Below are 26,053 nucleotides of genomic sequence, written 5' to 3'. Positions count from 1 at the left end.
GCCTATTTGCTTTATTCACTGTGTCCTTTGCAGTGCAAAATCTTTGTAATTTCACGAGGTCCCAGTGATTAATCTGTGGTTTTATTGCCTGGGGGCTCACCATTTTCACAGCATGTTTGGTCTGAAGTCAAATGGCAAAGTTCTCAAGATGTTGCCAGGGCCCATGTGCCTCCTTAGAAGTATCTTCATTCCTGTGAGGGATGTTCCAAGGTCGTGGTGAAAGGCAGGATGGAAAATTTTAAAGTAAACTTAGTGAAGAAACAGCTGGTTGCTACAGCTAGGGGACAGCCTGAACTGTATATTCAGGAAGGAGTAAATCAAAAATAGGCTAAAAGATAGGCTGCAGGTGGCCCAAGATATGGGTTGGTCGGGTCAACCTAAACTAATTTCCCGGGAAGAGGATAAACAAAAATACAGTTTTGAGAAAAACCAATATAATAAAATAGTTTCCCAAGACAGCCTGACCAAGGACTTAAACTCTGGTTATGCACAAATAAGATATGTAGACACAACTGTACAAGCTTTGCAAATACCCTTGTGAACCCCCCCCCCCTTTCCCTTCCTTGCTAAAAACCCTATAAAAAGAAACACCCAATAGGGCTCAGGGTCGACTCCTCTGTCTCCTGTATGAGGCAAGTGTCGACCCCAGAGCTCTGGTTTCCCAAATAAAGCCTCATGCTTTTGCAGCAAGTTTGGTTTCCCGTGTGTCTTTGGCTGCGTGCTATCTCGAGACTTGAGTGAAGGTCTCCCTCTGGAGGACTTTCAGTGGATACGAAGAGAATGCTTTGTGCAGTAGAACACCTATTAGCAGTAACAACAAGAAAGGGTGGATGTCAGTTACATTGGATTCCTGAATAATCAACTACATTACTTCCCACTGTTTATTTTCCCAACCCTTCTTCCGCCTTCACAGGACATGCAACTTACTTTCAGTGCTTCTCTACTTGATGTATTTTATCCAGACTTTTTGCCACTTAACATTTGTATCATATGAGTACTGGAGATTTGAACCCAGATTGTTTGGCTTTACAAACAAGTACCTCTAATTGCTGAGCAACCTCTCCAGCTTTTTTTTTTTTTTTTTTAAGTGGGGCCTCACTCTAGCTCAGGCTGACCTGGAACTCACTGTGTATGTAACCCAAGCTGGCTTTGAACTCATGATGATTCTCCTAAATCAGCCTTTCCAGTGCTTGAATTAAAGACATGTACCATTTTTTTTTTTAAGAGAAAGAGTTTCACTGTTAGCTTAGGCTGGCTTGGAATCACTAGCAATCCATTCTGACCTCAAATTTGTGGCAAATCTTTCTGCTCTGACTTCCCAAAGGCTGGGACTGCAGATGCTAGCCACTACATCTGGTATATTTCACATGTTTATGAGGAAATCCTTGTGATCATAATCAAAAGTTAGAATATTGACAGTCTTCATCATGATTATGTGTTCTTATTCTAGATTATGTATGGAAAAAGATAACACTGACAGCACTGAGAAAGGTATTCACTCTATTGGCATCAAAACAGAAAATTCGGGCTGGAGAGATGGCTTAGCGGTTAAGTGCTTGCCTGTGAAGCCTAAGGACCCCGGTTCGAGGCTCGGTTCCCCAGGTCCCACGTTAGCCAGATGCACAAGGGGGCACATGCGTCTGGAGCTCGTTTGCAGAGGCTGGAGGCCCTGGCGCGCCCATTCTCTGTCTCTCCCTCTATCTGTCTTTCTCTCTGTGTCTGTCGCTCTCAAATAAATAAATAAAAAATTAAAAAAACAAAAAACAAAAGACAACAAAAAAAAAACAGAAAATTCCAGGCTGGCAGAAGGGCTCAGTGGTTAGAAGTGCTTGCTTACAAAGCCTGCCAGACCAGGTATAATTCCCCAGCACCCACATAAAGCCAGATGCACAATGAGGTATGTGCATCTGAAGTTTGTTTGCCATGGAATGAGGCCCTAGCATGCCCACTTCTGTCTGTCTCTCTCTTAAATAAGTAAATATAAAAAATAGTAAATTTTGGTGTTGAAGGATAAAAACATTTGACTGCAGTTCCTTTTTTTTTTTTTGAGGTAGGGTCTCACTCTGGCCCAGGCTGACCTGGAATTAACTATGTAGTCTCAGGGTGGCCTTGAACTCATGGCGATCCTACTACCTCTGCCTCCCAAGTGCTGGGATTAAAGGCGTGCGCCACCACACCTGGCTTGTAGTTCCATTTTCACTGAAGCATAGGAAAAGACAGAGATTGAGTTAACTCAGTGGGTTTCGTTTTTTGACATATCTCACTATGCAGTAGCCCAGGCTAGCCTGGAGTCTGGCAGTTCTTCTGCCTCAAACTCCTGAATGCTGCAGATTTCACGTCAATACCACTATGCCAGTTAATTTATCTGTTTTAAGGTTGGATCTACTCACTCTGTAGTCTCAGGCTGGCCTCAAACTCATGGCAATCCAAGTACTTTAACCTCCTGAGTTCTGGGATTAAAGGCATGTGCCTCCATGCCTAAGTTATAAACAGCTCTTTAAATTGGTCTTTGACCAATCCATGTTTGTCTCTTTAAAAAATATATTTATTGGGAAATTTATAGCTTTAAGTGCCTATATGAAGAAATTAGAATGGTCGCAAGTAAACGACCTAATGCTTCACCTTAAAGCCTTGGAAAAAGAAGAACAAGGCAAACTGGAAATCAGTAGATGGGAAGAAACAATAAAGATGAGGGCAGAAATTAATGAAATAGAAATACCCCCCCCCCGCAAAAAAAAAAAATCCGAAGAATCAATGAGACAAAGAGTTGGTTCTTTGAAAGGATAAACAAGACTGATAAACCCTTAGCAAATCTGACCAAAAGAAAGAGAGAAGAGACACGACTTAATAAATTTAGATATGAAAAAGGCAACATCACGACAGTTCCCAGAGAAATTCAAAAAATCATAGGGACATACTATAAAAACATATGCTCCACTAAGCATGAAAAAATGTATTTATTTATGAGAGAGAGAGAGAGGAAGGAGAGGCAGATAGAGAAAGATGTAGCATGGGCATGCCAGGGCCGCTGCCACTGCAAGTGACCTGTAGCCACATGTTCCACATTGTACACCTGGCTCTGTGGGGTTGCTGAAGATTCAAACCCAAGTTTTCTGTGTTTATACGCAAGCACTTTTTACTGCTGCACTATCTCTCAGCTCCATATTTATTTTAATGGTTGTCTTAAACCTATAGGTTTATTGCTATTAATGTACACAGTTAGCCAAAGGTATAAGATTTGATCTGGCATGAATGTGCACATATTTTTATTTCTACCCTCTTTCTCTTCCTCAACTCCTTATCTCCTCTTCCCTTCCTCTTTCTTTTTTCTTTTCTCCCACTCTTTCTCTTTCTTCTTTCCTTCCCCCCTCAGCCAGGGTCTCCTCGAGCCCACATTGGCTCCAAATCCACTATGTAGCCTGGGCTGACTTTGAACTTCTGATCCTCCTGCTTCTACCTCCTAAGTGCTGGGATTACAGGCATGTACCATCATGCCCACCATAAACCATCCTATAGGATTTCACTCTGCAGCTCAGCCTGGCTTTAATCATCCTGCTTCAGCTTCTCAAGTGCTGGGATGATAGACAAGCTCTAGCATGTTTGGTTCAGTTTTAATATTTCATATAGGACTGAGGAGACTGCTCCCTGGTTACAGGAATTTCTTTGCAGTCTTCCAGCTTGGGTTCAACTCCCCAGTACCCATGTTAAGCCACAAAGTGGCATAAGCGTCTAGAGTTCATTTGCAACAGTAAGAGCCCCTGGTGTACCCATTTTTCTCTCCCTCTCTTTCTCTGCTTGAAAATTAAAAAAAAAAAAAAAGTATATTGTAGCCTGGCATGGTGACACATGCCTTTAATGCCAGCCCTCGGGAGGAGGGCATCTTACAAGGAGGGAAGTGTGACAGGATAAGTAATATTGGCTGTACTAATTGATAGTGAGAAAATAGCCTTTGCATATTTTGCCTAAATGAGCAAATGAACACATGGCGGGGGTCCCTGCAGGAGCCAGTGGTGAGAGCTCAGGTGGGTGACGCATTCTCAGTCTTGCTTCATTCTCTTCTTGGACTCTCTTGCTGTCTGAGCAGAAGATAATATACACATAATATAACATCGAGGGCTGTTTCTTGTGGCCCAGAGAAGAAACAGCAGGAGACGGAACAGGTTCTAGGACCCGAAGGAGTACTGTTGACCTAGGTCACGATTCTGCTGAGAGCAAACTCCTTTTCAGTGAAAGGTGCGACGGAACCTTGGGTTGGATCATGAGGAGACACTGTCCATCCCATTTTACCTGATCTTAGATCCTCCCCACCTCGGGAAGACTAATCTCTTTTCCTACTCTGACTCCATGTGGGTTCCTGGGTCCTGGATCCGGCCACAGTTCCCCCAAGGAGTCCAAGCAACCGTGGAGATCAAGGTTGTGCGTGTGTAATGAGAGAAAGAGTTACTCTTGGGAGACAGTTCTGGTGAACAGCTCGGTGTTTGTCAGGGAAATGGGTTTATAAGCCGTTGAGGGTGGGAAGAGGGTCCTAAGGAGATTGGATGTACAAGGTTGGTTGCTGATACCTAATTAGCATATGGGGACATTCATTCCAGTACGTAGGCAATGGCAGGGGGAAGGTATAGGGTCCAGGGGGAGGGGTTTTGCAAAGGTGCTGGCTGATTCCATATAAGGCGTTTCCTAGACAACTGGCCCAAGGCCACCGGGTTACAGGCAAAGCTTAAGTCTTACCTGAATGTCCAGGTATCCTGTGCTTGGAGAGGGAGTGGCCTTACTTCCTGCCAATCTCGGGGTCTGACATTTTATTCTCCATGGGTCCAGGCTCACTGCGGGGGTCCTCCAAAATGGGGGGGTAGAAGTTCCCCTGCCACTCTGATCCCCAAAATATGACTGAGATATGACTAGGCTGCTGCAACCTCTCCATAGCCAGGGATCTTCATGTCAGATAGCTTAGGTTTGCTTTAACTCAGGGCCCTGCCTATGTCCGACAACTGCATAGTTGTGCTACCTATGATGGCCTCCTGTACCCCAACAACAATACCCCTAACTCTACAGTAGAGGGAAGGTGCTGAAGACTAACAAGGGGCATCATTTCTGTAGAGAGAAAGCAACAGCAGTGGACAGTGGCTACGGTAGATGTGTGGGAATCCTCTCTCAAGTTCCCCGGAAGACTAAGACCCAAGTGCCAGAGACCAGTATGCCCCTCTCCTCACCTCTCCTGATCCTGGATTTACACCAACGGAACAGACAAAACATTCCCACAATGACTACAGGGATGACAATAATCCAAAGATAGTAATGCCAGGTGGTATGTGATTGACGCTGGGTGGCAGATGGATGCTGGGTGGTAGCTGGAGGTTGTAAAGTATCTGGAGACTCTGTTGTTCCTAATACAAACGAAAAGCAAAATCCTGGTCAAATCCAAGAATAAAATGCTCTTGGCACCTTTTTATCCTTGAGTTAGGCTGAGGAACAAATATGTAAGAATTATTTTCTCCGGTTCTGTGGTAGAGAGATGACAGGGATGTCTGGGGTTGTACCATAGCCTATGGAGGTCATTTCCTGGCCAGGGGAAGGAAGTGTCCACCCAGTGATCATGCAGTGTGATGTTTTACGATAGTTAGAACTTTCTCGATGTTGGCAAAACTGATGTTTCATTTTATCAGAGGAGGGTAGGGAAGCCGTCATATGAATTGAACACAGGAGGAAGTGCTGCTATAAACTGAGGAGGAAGAGAAGGCAACTCTACAGTGATATATGTAGACCAACAGCAGACTATGTGGTGACTGTGTCATCGGCTAGTTGGGAAGGAGATACAACAGGCAGTGGGATGGGAAAGAGGAGAAAAATCTTTTTGGTCACCACTTGCTCTCCAGATAGGAAGACCACCAAGAAATCATTCCCTCTGTCCATCAAATTTTCCATTGTACATACATGCCGATGACCACCCAGAGGAGTCATGAGACCTATAAAGACAGTGTCCACATCTTTGCCACCCTGCTAAGGCTACCTTCTGACAACCCAGTTAATCTACATACCTGGCACTTCCACTCTGTGCTGGGCGATTTCCCGGAGCCAGTGAGTACAGTCTCCCACAGAGATCTTCCTGAGGTATTCTTCTATTTCCCTTTTATTCTTCCACTTCTCCATGATATCTTTGGCTTCAGGAGAAATCAGTGTCCACTTCTTGTTCATTGAATTAAAGTGGAAAGAGCCCTGTGTATTGATGGTGATCGTCCAGGAGGCGTTGATGATTCGCTCCTTTTCACACTCACAAAGCATCTGGGCTTTCAAGGAGGGAGGACCTGTAGCCCACACAAAACCATCACCCTCCACTCCTGATAGTCCCATCACCTCCCCAAAGGTCATGTCCTCTCTGCACATTTATTCATTTATTTGAGAGCGACAGACACAGAGAGAAAGACAGATAGAGAGGGAGAGAGAGCGAATGGGCGCGCCAGGGCCTCCAGCCTCTGCAAACGAACTCCAGATGCGTGCGCCCCCTTGTGCATCTGGGTAACGTGGGACCTGGGGAACTGAGCCTCGAACCGGGGTCCTTAGGCTTCACAGGCAAGCACTTAACCGCTAAGCCATCTCTCCAGCCCTCCTCTCTGCACATTTAAAGAGGCAGTCTCTTTCCTACTTGACTTGCTCCCTTTTTACCTATTGGGTACCATGTGGCTCCAAGGGTGGTCCGATATTCTACTGTTCTACACAAATACATTTGCAGCCCTCTTCCTATACGTGTGCTCCATCCTTCCTGCCTCTCTAATCTAGGCCTCTGTACCTCAGCCCAAACTTACCACTGGTCTGACTTTTCTCCAGTTTGACGTTAGGCAGCATCATTCTGAACTCCTTCCCCACTTCTTCTACCGCTTGGGTCAGCTCTGCCCATGTTTTGGTGGTGCTTATCGCCTTTCCCAAGGGGCCCAAGGGTTTGCTGCTATTTCCTTCATATTGGAAGAAAGGAATTGCATCCACTGAGCCCCACACTTGACACCAGGGCTGGCCAGGTCCAGACTGAGCTCTGATAGTGAAGTTGAGGCCAAGTGAGCCAGTGTCTGTGAGAGAAACGCACAGGTGAAGCATCAGTACCCAGGGTTCTGTGACCCCATCCACAGAGCCCTCTGAAGGGTCTGGTTTCAGAATGGAATACAGACTCTAATGGGAACTGGGTTGGAGGTAACTCATGTCATATTAAATATATATACATACACACACACACACATATATATATATATATATATACATATATTTATTTATTTATAAGAGAGAAAGAGACAGAGACAGAGAGAATGGGTGAACCTCTAACTGCTACAAACAAACTCCAAACGCATGCACCACCTTATGCAACAGGCTTACGTGGGTCTTAGAGAATTGAATCTGGGTCCTTTGATTTTGCAGGCAAGTGCCCTAAGTACGAAGCCATCTCTCCAGCCCTGTTTTGTTTTTTCTCAAGACAGGTTCTCACTCTAGCCCAAGCTGACTTGGAACTTTCTCTGTAATCCCAGGCACTCATGTAAAGCTTTGCAGTGGCAAGAAGCCCTGGTGTACCCATACTATTTCTCTGTCTCAAATAAATAATAAAAATACTTTTAAGGGCTGGCTTAGCGGCTAAGGCATTTGCCTGCAAAGCCAAAGGACTCAGGTTCAATCCCTGCCCCCTCCGGGAACCCACCTAAGCCAGATAGATGCCCAAGGGGGCGCACGCGTCAGGAGTTGGTTTGCAGTGGCCTCGTGGGCCCATTCTCATTCTCTCTCTCTCTCTCTCTCTTTCTCTGTCATAAATAAACAAAAATAAAATATTAAAAAATATTTTAAAAATCCCACTGCCATCAAACAAAGAAAACGAGGGCAGGAGCCAAATCTGGTCCCCCACGGTCATCGCTGTTGCATTTTGGATACAGACACAGATATAGTGTGGTTTCCAAAATGCCTACTGCCTGCCCTGTCCAGAAAAACAAAAAACAAAACAAAGAACAACAACACCAACTCATACCTTAACTCATGCCAATTGTACGATGCAGTCTCCTCCCCAGGAGGCAGACTACCTGTGCCCAGGATGCAAAGGTATGCTTGCTTACGTCGCCATTCAACATCATTGCCCAGCCATATCCCACAGAGGAAAAGCAGATTCCCCACTCCCCACCCCGCTCGCCTTAGGCTCAGGAGGCAGAGATTGGGAGGGTCGCCGTGAGTTCGAGGTTACCCTGAGACGACCTAGTGAATTCCATCCAAGTCAGGCCGGGCTGGAGCAAGACCCTACTTGGAAAAAGAAAAAAAAAAAAAAAAGTGGGGCCCGTCCCCAGCTCCGGCGGGACCCCCGGGGACTCACCGGCGGCTGGCGCGCTCACACAGCCCAGCAGGAGCGCGGGGAGCACGGAGCGCGGGAGCTGGAGCGCGGCGCGCGCCATGGGCCGGGCCTGCGAGCCGGCCGGCACTTGCCCGAGAGAGCCGATCGGCAGGGGCGAGAGCTCCTCCTCTCCTGCACACGTCCGGGTGAGCTCCCAGCTGCCTTTCCAGGGCCCTTCGGGGGCACGCCCGGGCTCCCCGCCGCGGCGATCTCGCTCCTCCGCGACCTTCCGGTCCGCCGCTCCATCCAATCAGTGGCGGCGCGCCAGTGGCGGGAAGGTGATCCTTACATTACTCATGTCACGTTTCTCCCCCCACCCTCGAGGTAGGGTGTCACTCTGGTCCGGGCTGACCTGGCATTCACTATGGAGTCTCAGGGTGGCCTTGAAGTCAGGGCGATCCTCCTACCTCTGCCTCCCGAGTGCTGGGATTAAAGGTGTGTGCCACCATGCCCGGCAAGACTAAGTATTTGACATGGGAACTGATGCAGAGAAAGTTAAAAAACAGAGTGCAAGGGCTTTTCTTTTCTTTTCTTTTCTTTTCTTTTCTTTTCTTTTCTTTTCTTTTCTTTTCTTTTCTTTTCTTTTCTTTTCTTTTCTTTTCTTTTCTTTTCTTTTCTTTTCTTTTCCTTTCCTTTCCTTTCCTTTCCTTTCCTTTCCTTTCCTTTCCTTTCCTTTCCTTTCCTTTCCTTTCCTTTCCTTTCCTTTCCTTTCCTTTCCTTTCCTTTCCTTTCCTTTCCTTTCCTTTCCTTTCCTTTCCTTTCCTTTCCTTTCCTTTCCTTTCCTTTCCTTTCCTTTCCTTTCCTTTCCTTTCCTGTTCTGTTCTTCTCTGTCTTTTCTTTCCCTTCCTTTTTTTTCTCTTCTCTTCCTTCTCCCCCCCCCACACACTTTCTTTCTCTCTCGCCAGAATGGCACTGGAATTCTTCAGTTGCTGGAAGTCATATCTATAGTCCACACTGATTCAAACCAGCTCCTGAGCTGAGTCCATGACCACTTGGCATAAGTTTGGTAGCCAGGAGCCATTACTGGGGGAAGGACAAGTGTGTCCAAGTAGTCTATAGGCCCATTCTGCTCTCACCTGGCCATCCTGTGTGTGTGTGTGTATTTTTGGTTTATCAAGTACGGTCTTTTTATTTACTTTTATTTATTTATTTTTGAGGCAAGCCCAACAGACTGGCTTTTTAAAAAAAATTATTTTTTTATTTTTTCAGACTCACTCTGGCCGAGGCTGACCTGGAATTCACTAGGTAGTCTCAGGGTGGCCTGGAACTCGTAGTAATCCTACTATCTCTGCCTCCTCAGTGCTGGGATTAAAGGCTTGCGCCACCACGCCCGGGCTTCAGACTGGTCTCCCCCCCCCCCCGCCCTTTTTATTGACAGCTTCCATACTTCCAGACAATAAACCATGATAATTCCCTCCTTCCCCCACTTTCCCTTTCACAGATCTACACTCCATTATATCCCCTCCCTCTCTCCATTACTCTCTCTTTTATTTTGATGTCATCTTTTCCTCCTATTATGAGGGTCTTGTGAAGATAGTGCAGGCAAAGCCAGGCGTGGTGGCACACTCCTTTAATCCCAGCACTCGGGAGGCAGAGGTAGGAGGATCGCCGTGAGTTCGAGGCACCCTGAGACTACCTAGTGAATTCCAGGTCAGCCTGGGCCAGAGTGAGACCCTACCTTGAAAAACCAAAATAAATAAATAAATAAATAAAAATTAAAGTTTTTTTTTAAAAAAAGGATAGTGCTAGGCACTGTGAGGTCATGGATATTAAGGCTAATTTCTGTCTGGTCAATTGCACTGTAAGCAGTCCTACCCTTCTCTATTAGTCAGGGTTCTCTAGAGGAACAGAACTGCTAGAATGAATTATTTTTAAAAGGGATTTTATTGGATTAGTTTACAATAGTCCAATAGCAGTTGCAGGCCCTAGAATCAAGGAACCTGGTAGCTGCTCAGTCCACATGGCCAGAGGCCTCAGCAGTCCCAATCCGGCACTGAAGGCCTGGAGGCTTCCTGAGGAGCTGCTGGGTTTTGATCCACAGCGGTCTTCAGTTGATGCTGGTTTTCAGTCCACAGGCTTCCAGCGAGCAGCTCTGGCAGCCAAGTGGAAGGAAAGAGGGGGCTTTTTTCCCTCCAGAGCTTCCTTATATGAAGTCCCCCTCTGAGAGGGGCCACCCACTCTTGGGGAAGGGCTCACTCTGGGGGAAAGACTTCTTCCTTCATTTACTCCTTCCTGGAAGCAACCTCATAGACCCACCCGAGAGGGATTTCTGTGGATTACTAAACAGATCAAGTTGACAACACCTTAACTATCACACCTTCCTTCGCTCTTACATTCTTTCCACCATCTCTTCCACAATGGACCCTGAGCCTTAGAAGGTGTGATAGAGATGTTTTGGTGCTGAACATTCCTCCATCACGTCTTCTCAGCAATGTGGTGCTTTTTAGGTCATCCCAGTGGTCACCGCCACCTGGAAAGAGAAGCTTCTCTAACCAAAAATGAAAGTAGTGTTAATATATTAAGTAAAGTGTTTACAGGGCAGTTTGGTAAGCAAAATCTATGCATTTAGCCAGACAAGAGCAGATATTACACTCCTAATGCTCATGACCTCCCCCACCATAGGCTTTTGATTAGGTTTTCAGTACCAGGGGTGTATTCCCTCCCATGGAGTGGGCCTCCAGTCCAATTAGAGAGCAGTTGGTTTCCCCCATAGCAGACATGCCACTGTTGCACTCATGGTATATTTGGCCTGTCTGGCCAAACTTGAGGCTTGCAGTGTCCACTGCTTTCATGAGGTAGGGTCTCGCTGTAGCCCAGAGCTGACCCGGAATTCACTATGTAGTCTCAGACTGTTCTCAAACTCACAGTGATCCTCATACCTCAGCTTCTAGAGTGCTGGGATTAAAGGCATATGCCACCATTTTGGCAGAGAGAGAAAAAGAATAGGCACAGGAGGGCCTGTAACTGCTTGCTGCAAAGGAACTTACGACGTGTGGGCCACTTTGTGCATCTGGCCTAACATGTGTACTGGGGAATCAAACTTGGGTTGTAAGGTTTTTCTGGCAAGTGTCTTAACCACTGAGCCATCTCTCCAGTCCCTTGCTTACTATTATTTAACTACACCTGTTGAGTGTGTGTGTGTGTGTACATGTGTGCACATGGGCCTCTTATTGCTCACTGAAAATGAACACCAGATTCTTGTATCTTTCTCTGTGTGTGTGGCTTTATGTGGGTGTTGGGGAATTGAACCCAGGTTGAGGGCATTGTAAGCCAGGAGCTTTAACTACTGAGAAACTTTCCAGTCCCCCTTCCTGAATTTTTAATGCAGCTTTCTAAACAACTCTCTTTAATAAACATATTAAGAATCATATGGAAACCTACTTTTTTGAACAATGGAACACTCAGGAGCCATAGATTGTTACTAGAAAATTTTCAGTGCCAGGGATGGGATACCTTCCAGTGAGTTGTTGGCCAGGGAGGTCCCTAATGCCCCCAAAACATTACAGGCCATTGCCAAGGCCCTTGGTTTCCCACCAGGAATAGATGGTAAGACCCTACTGCTGAAGACTACACATACTTGGGCTGCAAGACCACTGAAAAATCCTGCTGGAACTGAGCTGATAACCTCCTCCATGTAGACCAGCTGACAGAAAGCTGGAAGAAGCCATTCTGTATGCATTTCAATGGGAGAGAGAGAAATCACCAGTGAAGATACTCAACAGTGGACACTGCAAGCTTTATATTTGGCCAGCCAGGCCAAATGAGCCAACGGGTGCAATAGTGGCACATCTGTCATGGTGGAAACCAACTACCCTCTAATTGGACTGGAGGCCCTCTCCATGGGAGGGAATGAATACATCCCTGATACTGAAAACCTACAACAGGGGTAGTCATGAGCTCTAGGGGTGTAACATCTGCTGCTATCTGGCTAAATGTATATACTATGCTCATCAAACTGTCCAGTAAGCACTTCCCTTAATGTTCATACCCATATATTAATGCTACTCTCACTTTTGGTTAAGAGAAGCTTCTCTATACAGATGGCAGTGACCGTGGGATGACTCTGAAGGCACCATGGTGCTGAGAAGAAGTGACAGAGGAGTGCTCAGCACTGAAATATCTCTATTACACCTTCCAAGGCTCAGGGCCCATTGCGGAAGAGGTGGCAGAAAGAATGTAAGAGCCAAAGGAAGGGTAGGACTCCTTACAACGTGCTACCCCAGACACAAAATGGCCTGGATATCTGTGACCTCACAGTACCTAACACTACCTACACAAGACACTTATAATAGGAGGAAAGGATCAAGACATCAAAATAATAGAGACTGATTGAGAGGAGGAGGGGATATGATGGAGAATGGAGTTTCCAAGGAAAAAGTGGAGGGCATTACCATGGGATATTGCTTACAATCATGGAAGTTGTTAATAAAAAAATAAAATAAAACATTAAAAATATATTAGGGCTGGAGAGATGGCTTAACAGGTAAGGCATTTGCCTGCAAAGCCAAAGGACCCAGGTTTGATTCCCAGGAGCCACATAAGCCAGACGCACATGGTGGTGCATGAGTATGGAGGCTCTGGCACACTCATTCTCTCCCAAATAAATAAATAAGTAAATAAACAAAATATTTAAAAATATATTATTTGAGCTGGGCGTGGTGGCGTATGCCCAGCACTTGGGAGGCAGAGGTAGGAGGATTGCCATGAATTTGAGGCCACCCTGAGACTCCATAGTGAATTCCAGGGCAGCCTGGGCTAGAGTGAGACCCTATCTTGAACAACAAAAACAAAAACAATACACACATACATATATATATATATATATATATATATATATATATATATATATATATATATGTTATTTTAACTGGGGTGATGACACAGAGTTTAAAGGTGCTTGTTTGCAATGCCTGCCTTCCAGGGTCCGATTCCCTAGTGTCCACAAAAAGCTAGATGCACAAAGTGGCACATGGGTCTGGAGTTTGCTTGCAGTGGCAAACATACCCACACACACACTCTCCCTCAAATAAAATACATACCCACACACACACTCTCCCTCAAATAGAATACATACCCACACACACATTCTCCCTCAAATAAAATACACACACACACACACACACATTAAATTAATGGATTTATTTTTTTTAATTTATTTGAGAACGACAGAGAAAGAGGTAGAGAGAGAGAATGGGTGTGCCAGGGCCTCCAGCCACTGCAAATGAACTCCAGACGCATGCACCCCTTTGTGCATCTGGCTAACGTGGGTCCTGGGGAATCAAGTCTCAAACTGGGGTCCGTAGGCTTCACAGACAAGCACTTAATTGCTAAACCATCTCTCCATCCCTATATATTTATTTATTATTGACAACTTCCATAATTATAGAAAATAAACCATGGTAATTCCTCCCCCCACTTTTCCCTTTGCAACTCCACTCTCCATCATATAAACACATGAATATTTTAAAATTTATTTATTTGTACATGTGCACATGTGTGTGTGTTTGTGTGTGTGTGTGTGTAGTTACATCACTGCAAATGTTGCACCAGACTTTTGCACCATTTTTTGTGTGTGTGTGAAACATACCCATGAGTATGTCTCCTAGGTGATTTCTTGACAAGGATTATTTGTCACAGGTCATAAACTATAAGCTGGGCTTTGGTAGTAGGCTTAAAAGGTTATTAGACATCAAAGTGGAAATAGCATAATGAATGTTGGATTAAAAAATCTGAGCTATCTGAGCATGTTGTCACGTGTCTTTAATTCCAGCACTCGGGAGGCAGAGGTAAGTGGATTACCATGAGTTCGAGGTCACCCTGAGACTACATAGTGAATTCCAGGTCAGCCTGAGCTAGAGTGAGACCCTACCTCAAAAAACCAAACAAAACAAAAACATCTGGGCTGGAGAGATGTTAAAGGCACTTGCTTACAAATGCTAATGTTCTGGGTTTGATTCCCCAGTACCCACGTACAGCCCAATGCACAAAGTGACACTCTAGCATGCCCATACTCCCTCTGTCTCTTTATATCTACCTTTCTCTCTCTCAAATACATAAATAAAACATAAAAAAATCTATGAGTGAAACAAGCTGTCTTAGGTGTGTACACATGCACACCACACATACGCTTGCCCCTTCCCCACAAACCCAGAGTGAAAAAGGTTAATGTCACCTCAGATACACACTTGATTTTTTTCCTCTTCACCAGGTCCTTGTCACCTCTGGCATTATCTTTCAAGGGCCAAGAGTTGCTGTTTTTTCGGAGACATTCCAGAAACACCCTGCCCACTCTTTAGCATGGTGGCTTACCTACTTTATTCCTGAAATATTTTCTGGGGCCGGGACTCATCAGGTCTGGAACAAGGGACCATTCTCCACTAGCATAAACTCCTCGGTGACCTGACATATATTCTTGGCTTGCAAGTTGAGAGAATCTTCACTCATTTCCTGAAGCAATCTGGAACTCCCAACTGACCTCCTCTGGGCCGGCCAACCACTGAGAACAGCCTTGGGCAGCTGGGAGGGGGGCTCACTTCTTTGACACCAACACTAACACACTCCTATTGTGCCAGTCACGTGAACACAGCCCCGGCCATGCACTCTTCCACCGTCCTTTGTCATGCCAAGCTTGTGGTAGGTGCAGTAGTCACCTTCTCCTTGCGGAGACAGTGCACACCACCAAAAGCAGCTGATGGTCGGAACATTTTATTTTATTGATTTTTTTTTAAATAAAAAGATTGCACACATAGAGTCGCTAAGCCATCTCTCCAGCCTCCAGAATGTATAACTTTTAAATCACTGGGGTGGGGGGGAGTTAGTATAATAAACTGGAACCTAAAGACAGAAGGGAAGTAAACCTTGCAAAAGTGTGATAAAGGGAGTTGATGTGGTGGAGGTGGGGGAAGAAGGTGGTGGTCTCCCAGGGCTTGGCCCAGGAGGCGGGCACCTCACAGCCTCTCCCAGACTTTGGAAGGCTCTGGGAAGAACTGTCCTCCAGCTCTGAGCTTGGTGAGGGGCAGATCCATTTCCCAGAGAGCTGCATCCAGAAGCTTCTGGAAATTGCTGAAGGGTCCAAGTTCCTCAGACTCTTAAGTGAAGGGAGGTGGCTGCTCCACCTTTCCAATACAAATTTTCGCTGGGCACAGTGGTTAGCATCCAAGACGGATATTGGATCAGGGTGGGGCCCGAGCACGGGTTGCCTTTGACACCCTGGCCTTGTGGGAGGGGCGCAGGTGGACGTCAGCCAAGAACTGATCCCCAGCTCATTTCAAGTGTTGCACAGCCGCAAGCCCAGTGCGTTAGTCAGGGTTTGCTAGAGGAAAGGAATGTCTAGAGTGAACTGTATTAAAAGGGAATTTATTGGATTAGCTTATGACGGTTCAACAACGGCAGATACAGGTCCAGGAGTCAAGGAACCGGGTTGCTGCTCAGTCCACATGGCTGGATGCCTCAGCGTCCCAATCTGCCCCTGAAGGCCTGGAGGTGATCTGGAGGGACACTGGTCTTCAGTCCCCACTGGCCTTCAGTCCACACTGGACTTAGCCCACGCTGGTCTTCAGTCCACGCTGGTCTTCAGTCCACACTGGACTTAGCCCACGCTGGTCTTCAGTCCACACTGGTCTTCAGTCCACACTGGACTTAGCCCACGCTGGTCTTCAGTCCACGCTGGTCTTCAGTCCACACTGGACTTAGCCCACGCTGGTCTTCAGTCCACGCTGGTCTTCAGTCCACGCTGCTCTTCAGTCCACGCTGGTCTTCAGTCCATGCTGGTCTTAGTCCACGCTGGTCTTCAGTCCATGCTGGTCTTCAGTCCACACTGCTCTTCAGTCCACGCTGGTCTTTAGTCCACGCTGCTCTTCAGTCCACACTGGACTTAGCCCACGCTTGTCTTCAGTCCACGCTGCTCTTCAGTCCACGCTGGACTTAGCCCACGCTGGTCTTCAGTCCACACTAGTCTTCAGTCCACGCTGCTTTTCAGTCCACACTGCTCTTCTGTCCACACTGGTCTTCAGTCCACACTGGTCTTCTGTCCACACTGGTCTTAGTCCACGCTGGTCTTCAGTCCACACTGGAAAGCAGCGAGCAGAACGGGCAGCTGTGTGGGAAGAGGGGATACCTTCCTTCCCAGAGCTTTCTTAAATAAAACTCCCCCCCTCCCCCTCACTGCGGGGCTCCTTCCCGCTCAGGTAGTGCCGAGGGAAGGACCAGGCCTGCTGGTTCCTCCCTAGGGGTTGAGGGGATGATGAACGTCGGATGACTCAGAAACCTCTCCTGGCCACTGGAGAAAAACCACACTGAGTCGGGAGTCTTTTCCATGCAGAAACAACTCGCTTTATTACTCTGAGCAGTTGCCTATATCATGTTGGGGACGAAGGCGGGGATTTTAGCGGGGGAAGAGGTAAGGGCCAATAGTGAACTGTGACTATTGAAATGGTAATTACTTTTGCCATGCTGAGGTAGCAGGCCAGAAGCCCTTAGGCATCCTGCTGAGTCATAGCTGGCCAGAGACAGGTGGCCAAACTTTAGCTAGGCTCAGGAAGTTCCACTAGACCTCACGCCTGGGTCTTTCAGGGCCCAACACCCCACCACCAGCCAAGAAGGGCCACCCTGGGGGAAGGATTCCTCCTTTAGTCAATCCTCCCTGGAAGAAGCTCCAGAGAACCACCTATGAGGAATGTCTGTGGATTCCTAAACAGCTCAAGTTGACACAAAACCATCACACACAGCAAGGCTGCTCCTGTGGGTCACCCTTCTACGTCAAACTGTGACACAGTGACAGAAGACCCTGAGATTGCCACCAGTTGGGATTAGTGGGATTCTAGGAGTTTCCTTCTTATCAAGCCCTGCTCACAATTATATTTTCTTGAATTCAAGAGTGTAGTGTTTTGACACAATTGCATTCAGAATGTGAAGCTTTCACTTTTGGCTAGTGTACTCTTCCCTCCCCCAGTATAATGCTGAGGCCAAGTTTCCAGATCCTGTTACCTCATATTAAAAAAAATATATTTATTTATGACAGAAAAAGAGACAGATAGAGAGAAAGAGAGAATGGGCATGCCAGGGCCTCTAGCCACTACATACGAACTCCAGACACATGTGCCCCCTTGTGCATCTGGCTTACATCGGTCCTGGGGAATTGAACCCAGGTCCTTAGGCTTCACAGGCCAATGTCGTAACTGCTGAGCCATTTCCCCAATCCTGTTACTTCATATTTAATCACTGGTTGAAACCCAGTGGAATCTGCACAGATTTTTGAGTTACTGCTCTGGCTAGCAGGGTTGCTTGTTTATATATATGTATACAAATGTACATAAAGCCTCATTTAAAAAAAAAGTCCTTATTGTACTTTCAGTCTGGGCCACAAATTGGGTAGCTTGAGCACAAAACAAATTAGTTAGGATTAGAAAGGCAAATAAAATATCTTTTCACCACCTCTCTACCTTAAAATTTTTTTTTTTAAAAAATTTGAAAGAGACAGATGGACAGCAAGAGAGACAGAGAATGGACACACCAGGATCTTCATCCAATACACATGAACTCCAGATGCATGCACCACCTTGTGCATCTGGCTTACGTGGGTCCTGAGGAATCGAACCTGGGTCCTTTGGCTTCGCAGGCAAGCGCCTTAACCGCCAAGCCATCTTTCCAGCCCACTTTCTGTTTGTGAGACAGGGTCTTGTTATATAGCCCAGGCTGGCCTTGACCTGTCAGTTCTCCTGGCTTAGCCTCTGAAGTACCATCTAGTATAGAAAAGTGCTATCAGGCCTGACTCTGCTTTTTTTTTTTTTTTGATACTGGATATTGAACCTGAAGCGTCATGCATGCTACCACTGAATGATATCCCTGGACTCTGTTTACTTTTAATTTGACACCAGGTCTTAGGCAGGCCTTGAGCTGTCAATTCTCTTGCCTCAGCCTTCCAACTACCTGGTGTTACAGGATGGGGCCACAAGGTCTAGCTTCATTCCTCCCTGAATATGCTATGACTTATCTTTTTCCTGTGGAGCCTACTGACCATTTCCTATTCCCATGAGCAAATATATTTCATTTTCATAAAGAAGTGCAATAAATGGGAAATCTGGTGACACCCAAGGGTAAGTTCTAATATTTTAGCAATTAGAAGAAATGTAAATTATTAAATCCACCAATTAAGTAGCTGAAACTCTTTATGCTAAATAATAAAAAAAATCAAGTAAATGCACTGTTTTCAAAAGGTATCCTTAAAGTATGAAGAAGTAGAATAAGCCGGGCATGGTGGCACAGGCCTTTAATCCCAGCACTTGGGAGGCAGAGGTAAGAGGATCTCTGAGTTCAAGGCCAGATTGAGACTGCATAGTAAATTTCAGGTTAGCCTGGGCTAAAGTTAAACCCTAATTAAAAAACAAAGAAACAAAAAACAAGAAGTAGGTTAAAAATAAAAAGGGTAGGATATCAATCAATTGAGGGAAAGTATTGCTAAAAAAACCACAAAATTTCAGCACATATTGTACACTTCAAACTGATTATAAGGGAAAAATTTCTTATAGTTTACCCCAATTTAAAAAAATGTTTTGGGGCTAGAGAGATGGCTTAGCAGTTAAGGCATTTGCTTGCAAAGCCAAAGGACCGCGGTTCAATTCCACAGGCAGGACCCATGTAAGCTAGATGCACAAGGTGGTGCATGTGCCTGCAGTCCATTTGCAGTGGCTGGAAGGCCTGGCACACCCATTCCCTCTCTCTCTGTCTGCCTCTTTCCCTCTATCGCTCTTTCAAGTAAATAAATAATTTTTGTTTTTGTTTTTTGAGGTAGGGTCTCACTCTAGCCCAGGCTGACCTGGAATTCATTATGTAGTCTCAGGGTATCCTTGAACTCATGGTGAGTGCTGGGATTAAAGGCATGCACCATCATGCCCTGCACTAAATGAATAATTTAAAAAAGTTTTGTTTTTGTTTATTTGCAAACAGAGAGGAGGTGCTGAATGCATGTGTCCAAACCTCTTGCCTCAGCTAACAAACTATAGATGCATGTGCCACTTTGTATATTTGGCTTTACATGGCTACATTAACTGCTGAGCTATTTCCCCAATCAATTATATTTTGCCACAATCAAAACAAATTATATTATGGTTATTCATGTTAAATGCTCAAGGGAGGTTGGCAAAAGGATTATGGGCATTTAAATAAAGGATTGAATCTCTCATTCTTCACAAAAATTAATCCAAAATGGGTCAGAGACTTTAAGGTAAGACCAAAAATAGGCAAGTGCTGGAGGAAAATTTAGGCAACACACTTTAAAATGTAGTCATAGACAAGGACTTTATGAGAAAGGCTCTCATGACCACAAGAAGTAATCCCAAGAATTGACAAAATAAAACAAATTACACATTGGAGAAAAAAGTTTGCCATCTATAGTTCAGACAAGAGGATAATATCTAGAATATATGTAAAGAATGGTGAAACATGAGTACAAAACTAATTACTTAAATTAAAAAAAGATCACACCTGCCCCTTTGTGGCCTTCTCTCTGGCCTAAAAGCTCCCGATTCTCTAACCTAGGGTGATTCTCTAACCCAGGGTGAGAGGGAACGCTATCACCCTAGGTTAGGGAATCGGCTTTCTTAAGAAAAAGGATCAGATTGGTATAATTCACAAATATGGCCGATGTACGGCCATGAGCCAGGCCGAGTCATTCTTGTGGAAGTTGAGCAATTTCTGCGGGTTCCCCCCCTCACTTACAAGTGGGGAGCCTAATGGAATGGGACTGTGTGAAATGTGAGGGAGCAGGGCGCAGAGGGTGTGTTTCTCTGGGAATGAGACAGCTCCGCAAAGTGTCCTTGAATTGGTGGCAGGAGGAGCGCCTCCCCGAGCGCCAGGCGGGCTGCTAGAGCAGGGGAGCCTGCCTCACATATCAACCGTTCAGAGATTCCAAACTCGTCGAGAACGTGTGAGTCCACGTTCGTGGACTGCTCACTTACCCTTGTCACTGGTGATGATTAGGCGCCACCTCTGCTGAAACGAGTGGGGATGCTGGTCGGGGTGTCTTGAGAGAGAGCCTGACAAGTCCAGGACTTCAGAGGAGCGGGGTTTTCTTTCCCCCCAATGTCAGAGGCGCGAGGACTCTTGCTTGTTCCTTGAACGCCATTCCCACAGGCTCTGCAATTCCTTCTTGACCTGTCTTGAATAGGAATTGATTTGTTTACCTTGTATCAGAATGAAATTGTGAAGTACACATGACAGGTGCCGGCCAGGAGGCCCTCTCTCTTCACAAACCTGTGTTGAGCAGGTTTTCATTGCGCCCCCTCACGCCCTACGCAAGAGGGAAAACAGTATTTGACTTATTTAACTATGAGAGAGAAAGTGAGAGATTGACAAGAGAAAAGGCCCCTTCAGGAAAGGGGCCCACCAGGTGACTTAGAACACACGAGCGCCCCCTTGTGTCTCGGGCTTGCCTGCGTCCCGGAGGTTTGATCTGGGGTCCTTTGACTTCAGAGTCAAAAGCTCTTACCTCTAAGCCATTTCCCGCTTCTCGCTGTGCCCGTGGCCGATGTCCTTTGCCCTTGTTGCTCCAGCAAGGCTTGAATTCTAATACCGGGTGAGCTGGGATTCAGGATGTAGCCACAGGGTGGCTGCCTTGTCACGTTCATCCTCTTATCTTTGCTGGCCGTAAAGGTGCCTGCCCCGACTTCAAGCTCCCCGTGTTGATGATACTCAACTGCTCTGATCATTGAAAATCAGAGATTCAATGAAAACTATGCAAGATGGGTCAGAGGTTACAAACAGGCCTAGACGTTTGTCCTTCAACAGGGATATCCTAGAGAGAAATATGTATGTGACTTCCATTTGACCCTAAGACATTGCTATCATTTTCTGGCAAGTAAAGATGTCATTCCAGTGCCAAAGACAGGAACCTGTTTGGAAAACTGGAGACGCTGGTGTGCAGTGTCCTCTGCAATGTCACCATCAAGCACAGTCATGCCTGCTCTTTTCCTTCCACGTCACATGGGAACTTCTCATGATTGTGAGGAGCATGGAAGGCCACAACAGATTGTCACTGTGTTCACAGTGGACTGTATATTATGTACTTACTGTCTTTCCCTTGATATCTGTGGACGTGACTCAATGAACGAGGGGCACGTCTCTGATTATCCAATACTTATTCTTCTGCTCCTTCAATCCACCTGCTTCCATTGTTGGGTCAGTATGGTCCTCCATAGCCTGCGAGTGGGCACCCAAATCCTCCGAATACACGTTTGGACCCCGACACACCTTATTCTTTCAGCAATTTTGCCCTGGGCCTCAAAGGCATAAAGAATGTCGATATCTGCCTATGGGTTTGATGTCAGTCATATTTTCGAGGGACTCCTGTGTGTCTACTGCCTAAAAAAGATGTTGGTCCTCCTGCTAGAAAGGGGCACAGGACTCCCTGGTAGGTTCTCACTTCACCTGGAAGCTCTACATGTCCCATGCGGATGTGACCATTTGAGTCACATGTTTGTCAGTTGCCTCCTTTCCCTAGCACACGGAGATCTCTTGGATGTAATGCTGGAGTCATGATTAGAACCCAGGTCTCCTCATGTTGAAAGGCCCTTGAATCCAGAAGCCCAGAAATACTATCACGCTCCATAGGGAGCTTAAGCGGGCCCCTGCATACCTCAAATTCCAGGCTTTACTCTCTGTTGGAAGTAAGTAAAGAATCCCTCTTCTCATTATATCAGAGCCCGCTCCCAGAACGGGGACCCCACGCTCTGCCCAGAAATGGCGACACTCCAAATCACTCACAAGAAATGGTCTTGATGCAAACTGCAAGAGGATTTTATTCCAAGCGTGCTGGGGCCCACAGTCGTACACCGCACAGGGGTAGAGGACTGCAGAGCCCCGAATGCAGGAACGGGACAGTTTTTATAGGATTTCTAACAAAGCCTGTGCATTAGACCAATCATTTTTTAACACCAGGAGCCCGCGGGGTGCTAGCCAGTCAGTTTGTGCCACCCCATAGTTTCTAAGCCAATTCATTTAAATTGCTTAAGTCACCTGTGGACCAATCAGTTTCCTATGACTTCGGTGGTCAACATTTGCGCGGGTCCTTGGGTGGGGGTAGCAGAGTGTGGTCTAAGGCAGGCTGCTACGGCTTACGGTGCGGGCTACTAAGGCTTACGGTGTGGGCTATTAAGGCTTATGGTGCAGGATATTTACAGAAACCAAATAAGTGGTTCACTTCATTACTCATTTCCCATCCTTGAGGGCTATCTCACGCCCTTTTTACCTAGTTTTATATTAGGAGCGGGCTCTGATATAATGAGAAGAGGGATTCTTTACTTACTTCCAACAGAGAGTAAAGCCTGGAGTTTGAGGTATGCAGGGGCCCGCTTAAGCTCCCTTTGGAGCGTGATAGTATTTCTGGGCTTCTGGATTCTTTGGCCTTTCAATGTCAATGCTTTAGCCATTATAAAATACCTGTACCTTCTAAAGAGGTGACAAATTGCATGCACTACACAAATCACTAGAATGATGGGATGGCAGTGTCATAATCCTGTCTTCTGGGTGGAGCACATATTTTGAAACTCCCACAAATGAGCAAAGGTACCTGTTCTACCTCTTACTAGCTTTGTAAACTCAAACAACTGACTTAACCTCTTAAAAAAAAAAAAAAAAGAATGGTGACAAACAAAATCTTCCAATCCATGAGTGAGCTAATGAACCGAACGGATAATTATCAAAGGAAGAAACACAAGAGCTGGAGAGATAGCTTAGTGGTTAAGTGCTTGCCTGTGAAGCCTAAGGACCCCAGTTCAAGGCTTGATTTCCCCAGGACCCACGTTAGCCAGTTGCACAAGGGGGCGCACGCATCTGGAGTTCATTTGCAGTGGCTAGAAGCCCTGGCATGCCCATTCTCTCTCTCTCTCTCTCTCTCTCTTTCTCCCTCTTTCTCTGTTTATCACTCTCAAATAAATAAACAAAAAAATTAAAAAAAGAAGAAATACAAAAGACCAATAAATACTGAAAAGGTATTAACCCTTTGCTATCAGAAAAAATATAAATTAAAACTGTTTTGAGGGCTGTAGAGATGCCTTAGCAGTTAAGGCACTTGCCCACAAAGCCTAAGGACCCAGATTCTATTACCTGGAACCCATGTAAGCCAGATGCACCTGGTGGCACATGCATCTGGAGTTTGTTTGCAGTGGCTGGAGGCCCTAGTGTGCTCATTCTCTAACAAGTAAATAAATATTAAAATATTTTAATAAAAAACTGCTTTGAGGGGCCAGAGGGATGGCTTAGCAGTTAAGGCATTTGCCTACAATGCCAAAGGACCCAGGTTCGATTCCCCAGGACCATGTTAGCCAGATGCACAAGGGGGCACATGTATCTGGAGTTCGTTTGCAGTGGCTGGAGGCCCTAGTGCATCCATTCTTTCTGTCTCTCTCTCCCTCTTCCTCTGTCAAATAAATAAATAAAAATAAAATAAAAAATTACTTTGAGAGTCCATCTCACCCCAGTCAGAACGGCTGTCATCCAGAAAACAGTAATAAATGCTGGTGAAGATGTGGGGAAAGACCTCATTCACTGCTGATGACAAGTGTAAACTGGTTCAGCCACTATAGAAATTGGTATGGAGGTTTCTCACAACCTAAAAATGGAACTATCATATGATTCATATATCTAACATAGATACCAGTTCTGAGCATAATCCCCACAGGATTCTAAGCCCCTACTGAGGGAGAAATCCCCTCACTTCTTGGAGTTGTATGGTTGGCTGAAAAACTGCACAGTTATTGGGGACAGGCCACGGATCTGGGAGTTCAGCCAGTAACGTTGTCAGGGAGGCTCGGTCACAGCTGGCTGCTTTTTATTTTTCATTTTTAAAATTATTTATTGCTTTTTAAATACAAAGGTTGTAGTCTTAGATCTCCTCTCCCCCATCCCAATTCTGCGGAGGGTTTTCTTCGGGCTTCTCTTGCGGCTAGCTTGCCGGCCAGTTTACCTTGTTCTTCCCCAACTCAATAGCGCAATTCAAAAGATCTCCTGGTTACTGCTAAACTTTCAGTAGATAATTGGTTTAGGACATTTTCAATTACAGGCATGGATAGCCCCACATACTTAAGCCCCCTGATTCAGCCTTCAGATGAGTGCCCACCTTACGGTTCCCACCCATTCCCAATTAGATGCTGTTTTGCTTGTAATTAAGCCTACCTTTGACCTCTGTCTTTACTGTAATTCTGAATCCTGTTTAATAAAGCCCATCATACACATGCCTCTCTCTTCCACTGGCTGTGTGGCTCAGGACTAGTTAACTTTTTTTTTTTTTTGGTTTATTTTTATTTATTTATTTGAGAACGACAGACAGAGAAAGAGACAGAGAGAGAGAGAGAATGGGTGTGTCAGGGCTTCCAACCACTGCAGACGAATTCCAGATGCGTGCGCCCCCTTGTACATCTGGCTAACTTGGGTCCTGGGGAATCGATCCCCGAACCGGGGTCCTTAGGCTTCACAGGCAAGTGCTTAACCGCTAAGCCATCTCTCCAGCCAGGACTAGTTAACTTTTTACTGCCTGTTGGGTAAGACACCTGTGGCGGTTTGAACCAGCTGTCCCCCATAAACTCATGTGTTCTGAATGCTTGGGAGGGAGAGCCTTGCTGGGGGAGGTGCGTTGCTGGGGGTGGACCTAGCAGTTTATTAGCCCCTAGCTTGCCAGTGTTACTGGTCCCACTCTCCTGTTTTCTACCTGCTTTGGCGGAGGTGGTGTGGTGGGAGGGATCTCACTCAGTAGCCCAGGCTGGCCTTGAACTCATAGCAATCTTCCTACTGCAGCCTCCTGAGGGCTCGCGTTAAAGGCATGAGCCACTACACCCAGTGTTAGATGTGGCTGGTTCTGAGATGTGAGCACTGAAGCGAGGCGCTTTAGGGAGGTGCAGGGGGACTAGCCTCTGGTTTCCCCATGTGGCCCCACATTGCCTCCAAGGCTCAAATCAATGGGTGAGCAGTAGCAGGACCCATTCTGAGCAGGAGAGTTTCCCAAGAGACCGAGTTACCATGTCATGGGGGCTGGAATGACAGAGGAAACTGAGGCTAGAGAGTACCCCAGTTCTTGCTACCCACCCCACTGTGGCGTGATCTTGGAAGCCTCTGGCAATTGAGATAAGATCCTGGTTGGTGAGGAAGATGAATCACAGGCTAGAAATCTCTCCTGTTGTTGGGTTCTATTTGAAGCCAAATAGGGTGGCCATTAGCACGGATGAGCCATCGGCCCTCACTGTCAACGAAGAAAGAAAACTCACACCTTGCTTCTGGGAGATCTCCCAGGCTCTGGAGACAGGCTCCCATCAGTCTGGTCATGCTTGGTGGCTCTGCTCAGGGTGAACTCACGAAAGCGTGCCAAGAAGTGTTGCAATGTGGCCCCAAGGCACGCGATGCTGGTTCTCTGTTATCTTGCCCGCCAGCAGCCGCCTCGTCATGCGGCCCTTGTCCTCGCTGCCTGACCTCTCGCTACTGGAGCTGATCATCCACCGTCCGCTCACGTTCTGGGACATCATCCGGCATCCTCAAGCTTCCTGCCGTCCACCAGCATCTGACTTTGGATGGTTTCCATGGCTTCTTCTGGCAGCTCCCTCATGGTCTGTCACACCGGCTTGCAGATGGCAGGATCATAGAACAGGGCACACCAGTGCTCCTGGACCTCGGCAAGGGTGAAGTGTCAGCTGAAATTTACCCAGCTGGTAAATTCTAGAG

The 26,053-nt window shown here is 46.2% G+C and overlaps 1 protein-coding gene across 1 annotated transcript; it reads right to left on the bottom strand.

Moving 5' to 3' along the window:
- Positions 1–670: 670 nt before the first annotated feature.
- On the bottom strand, positions 671–25,854 carry LOC101615680 (UL16-binding protein 1). The gene is made up of 7 exons (XM_045158481.1): positions 25,691–25,854; positions 20,919–21,046; positions 8,333–8,590; positions 6,801–7,058; positions 6,036–6,302; positions 5,211–5,384; positions 671–801 (listed from the first exon to the last, which is right to left on the bottom strand). Exons 1-7 carry the CDS (start codon positions 25,852–25,854, stop codon positions 722–724), a joined length of 1,329 nt encoding a protein of 442 aa, XP_045014416.1. The 3' UTR covers positions 671–721.
- Between the last annotated feature and the right edge of the window lie 199 nt (positions 25,855–26,053).

This window comes from Jaculus jaculus, chromosome 9 (genome assembly GCF_020740685.1).
Source record: "Jaculus jaculus isolate mJacJac1 chromosome 9, mJacJac1.mat.Y.cur, whole genome shotgun sequence".
Taxonomy (NCBI): Eukaryota; Metazoa; Chordata; class Mammalia; order Rodentia; family Dipodidae; genus Jaculus; species Jaculus jaculus.
Note: the sequence above shows the minus strand (reverse complement) of the source record. Positions and strands in the feature narration are given on the sequence as shown.

What these genes read in the sequence shown, in the direction of transcription:
- LOC101615680 (XM_045158481.1), bottom strand. Translation starts at nt 25,854, where the DNA reads ATGTCCCAGAACGTGAGCGGACGGTGGATGATCAGCTCCAGTAGCGAG. An exon ending in ACACTTCTTGGCACGCTTTC is followed by an intron (nt 21,047 to 25,690) that starts GTGAGTTCACCC and finishes TTCAATGATCAG; the next exon opens with AGCAGTTGAGTATCATCAAC. An exon ending in GCACAGAGTGGAAGTGCCAG is followed by an intron (nt 5,385 to 6,035) that starts GTATGTAGATTA and finishes CGTTTGTATTAG; the next exon opens with GAACAACAGAGTCTCCAGAT.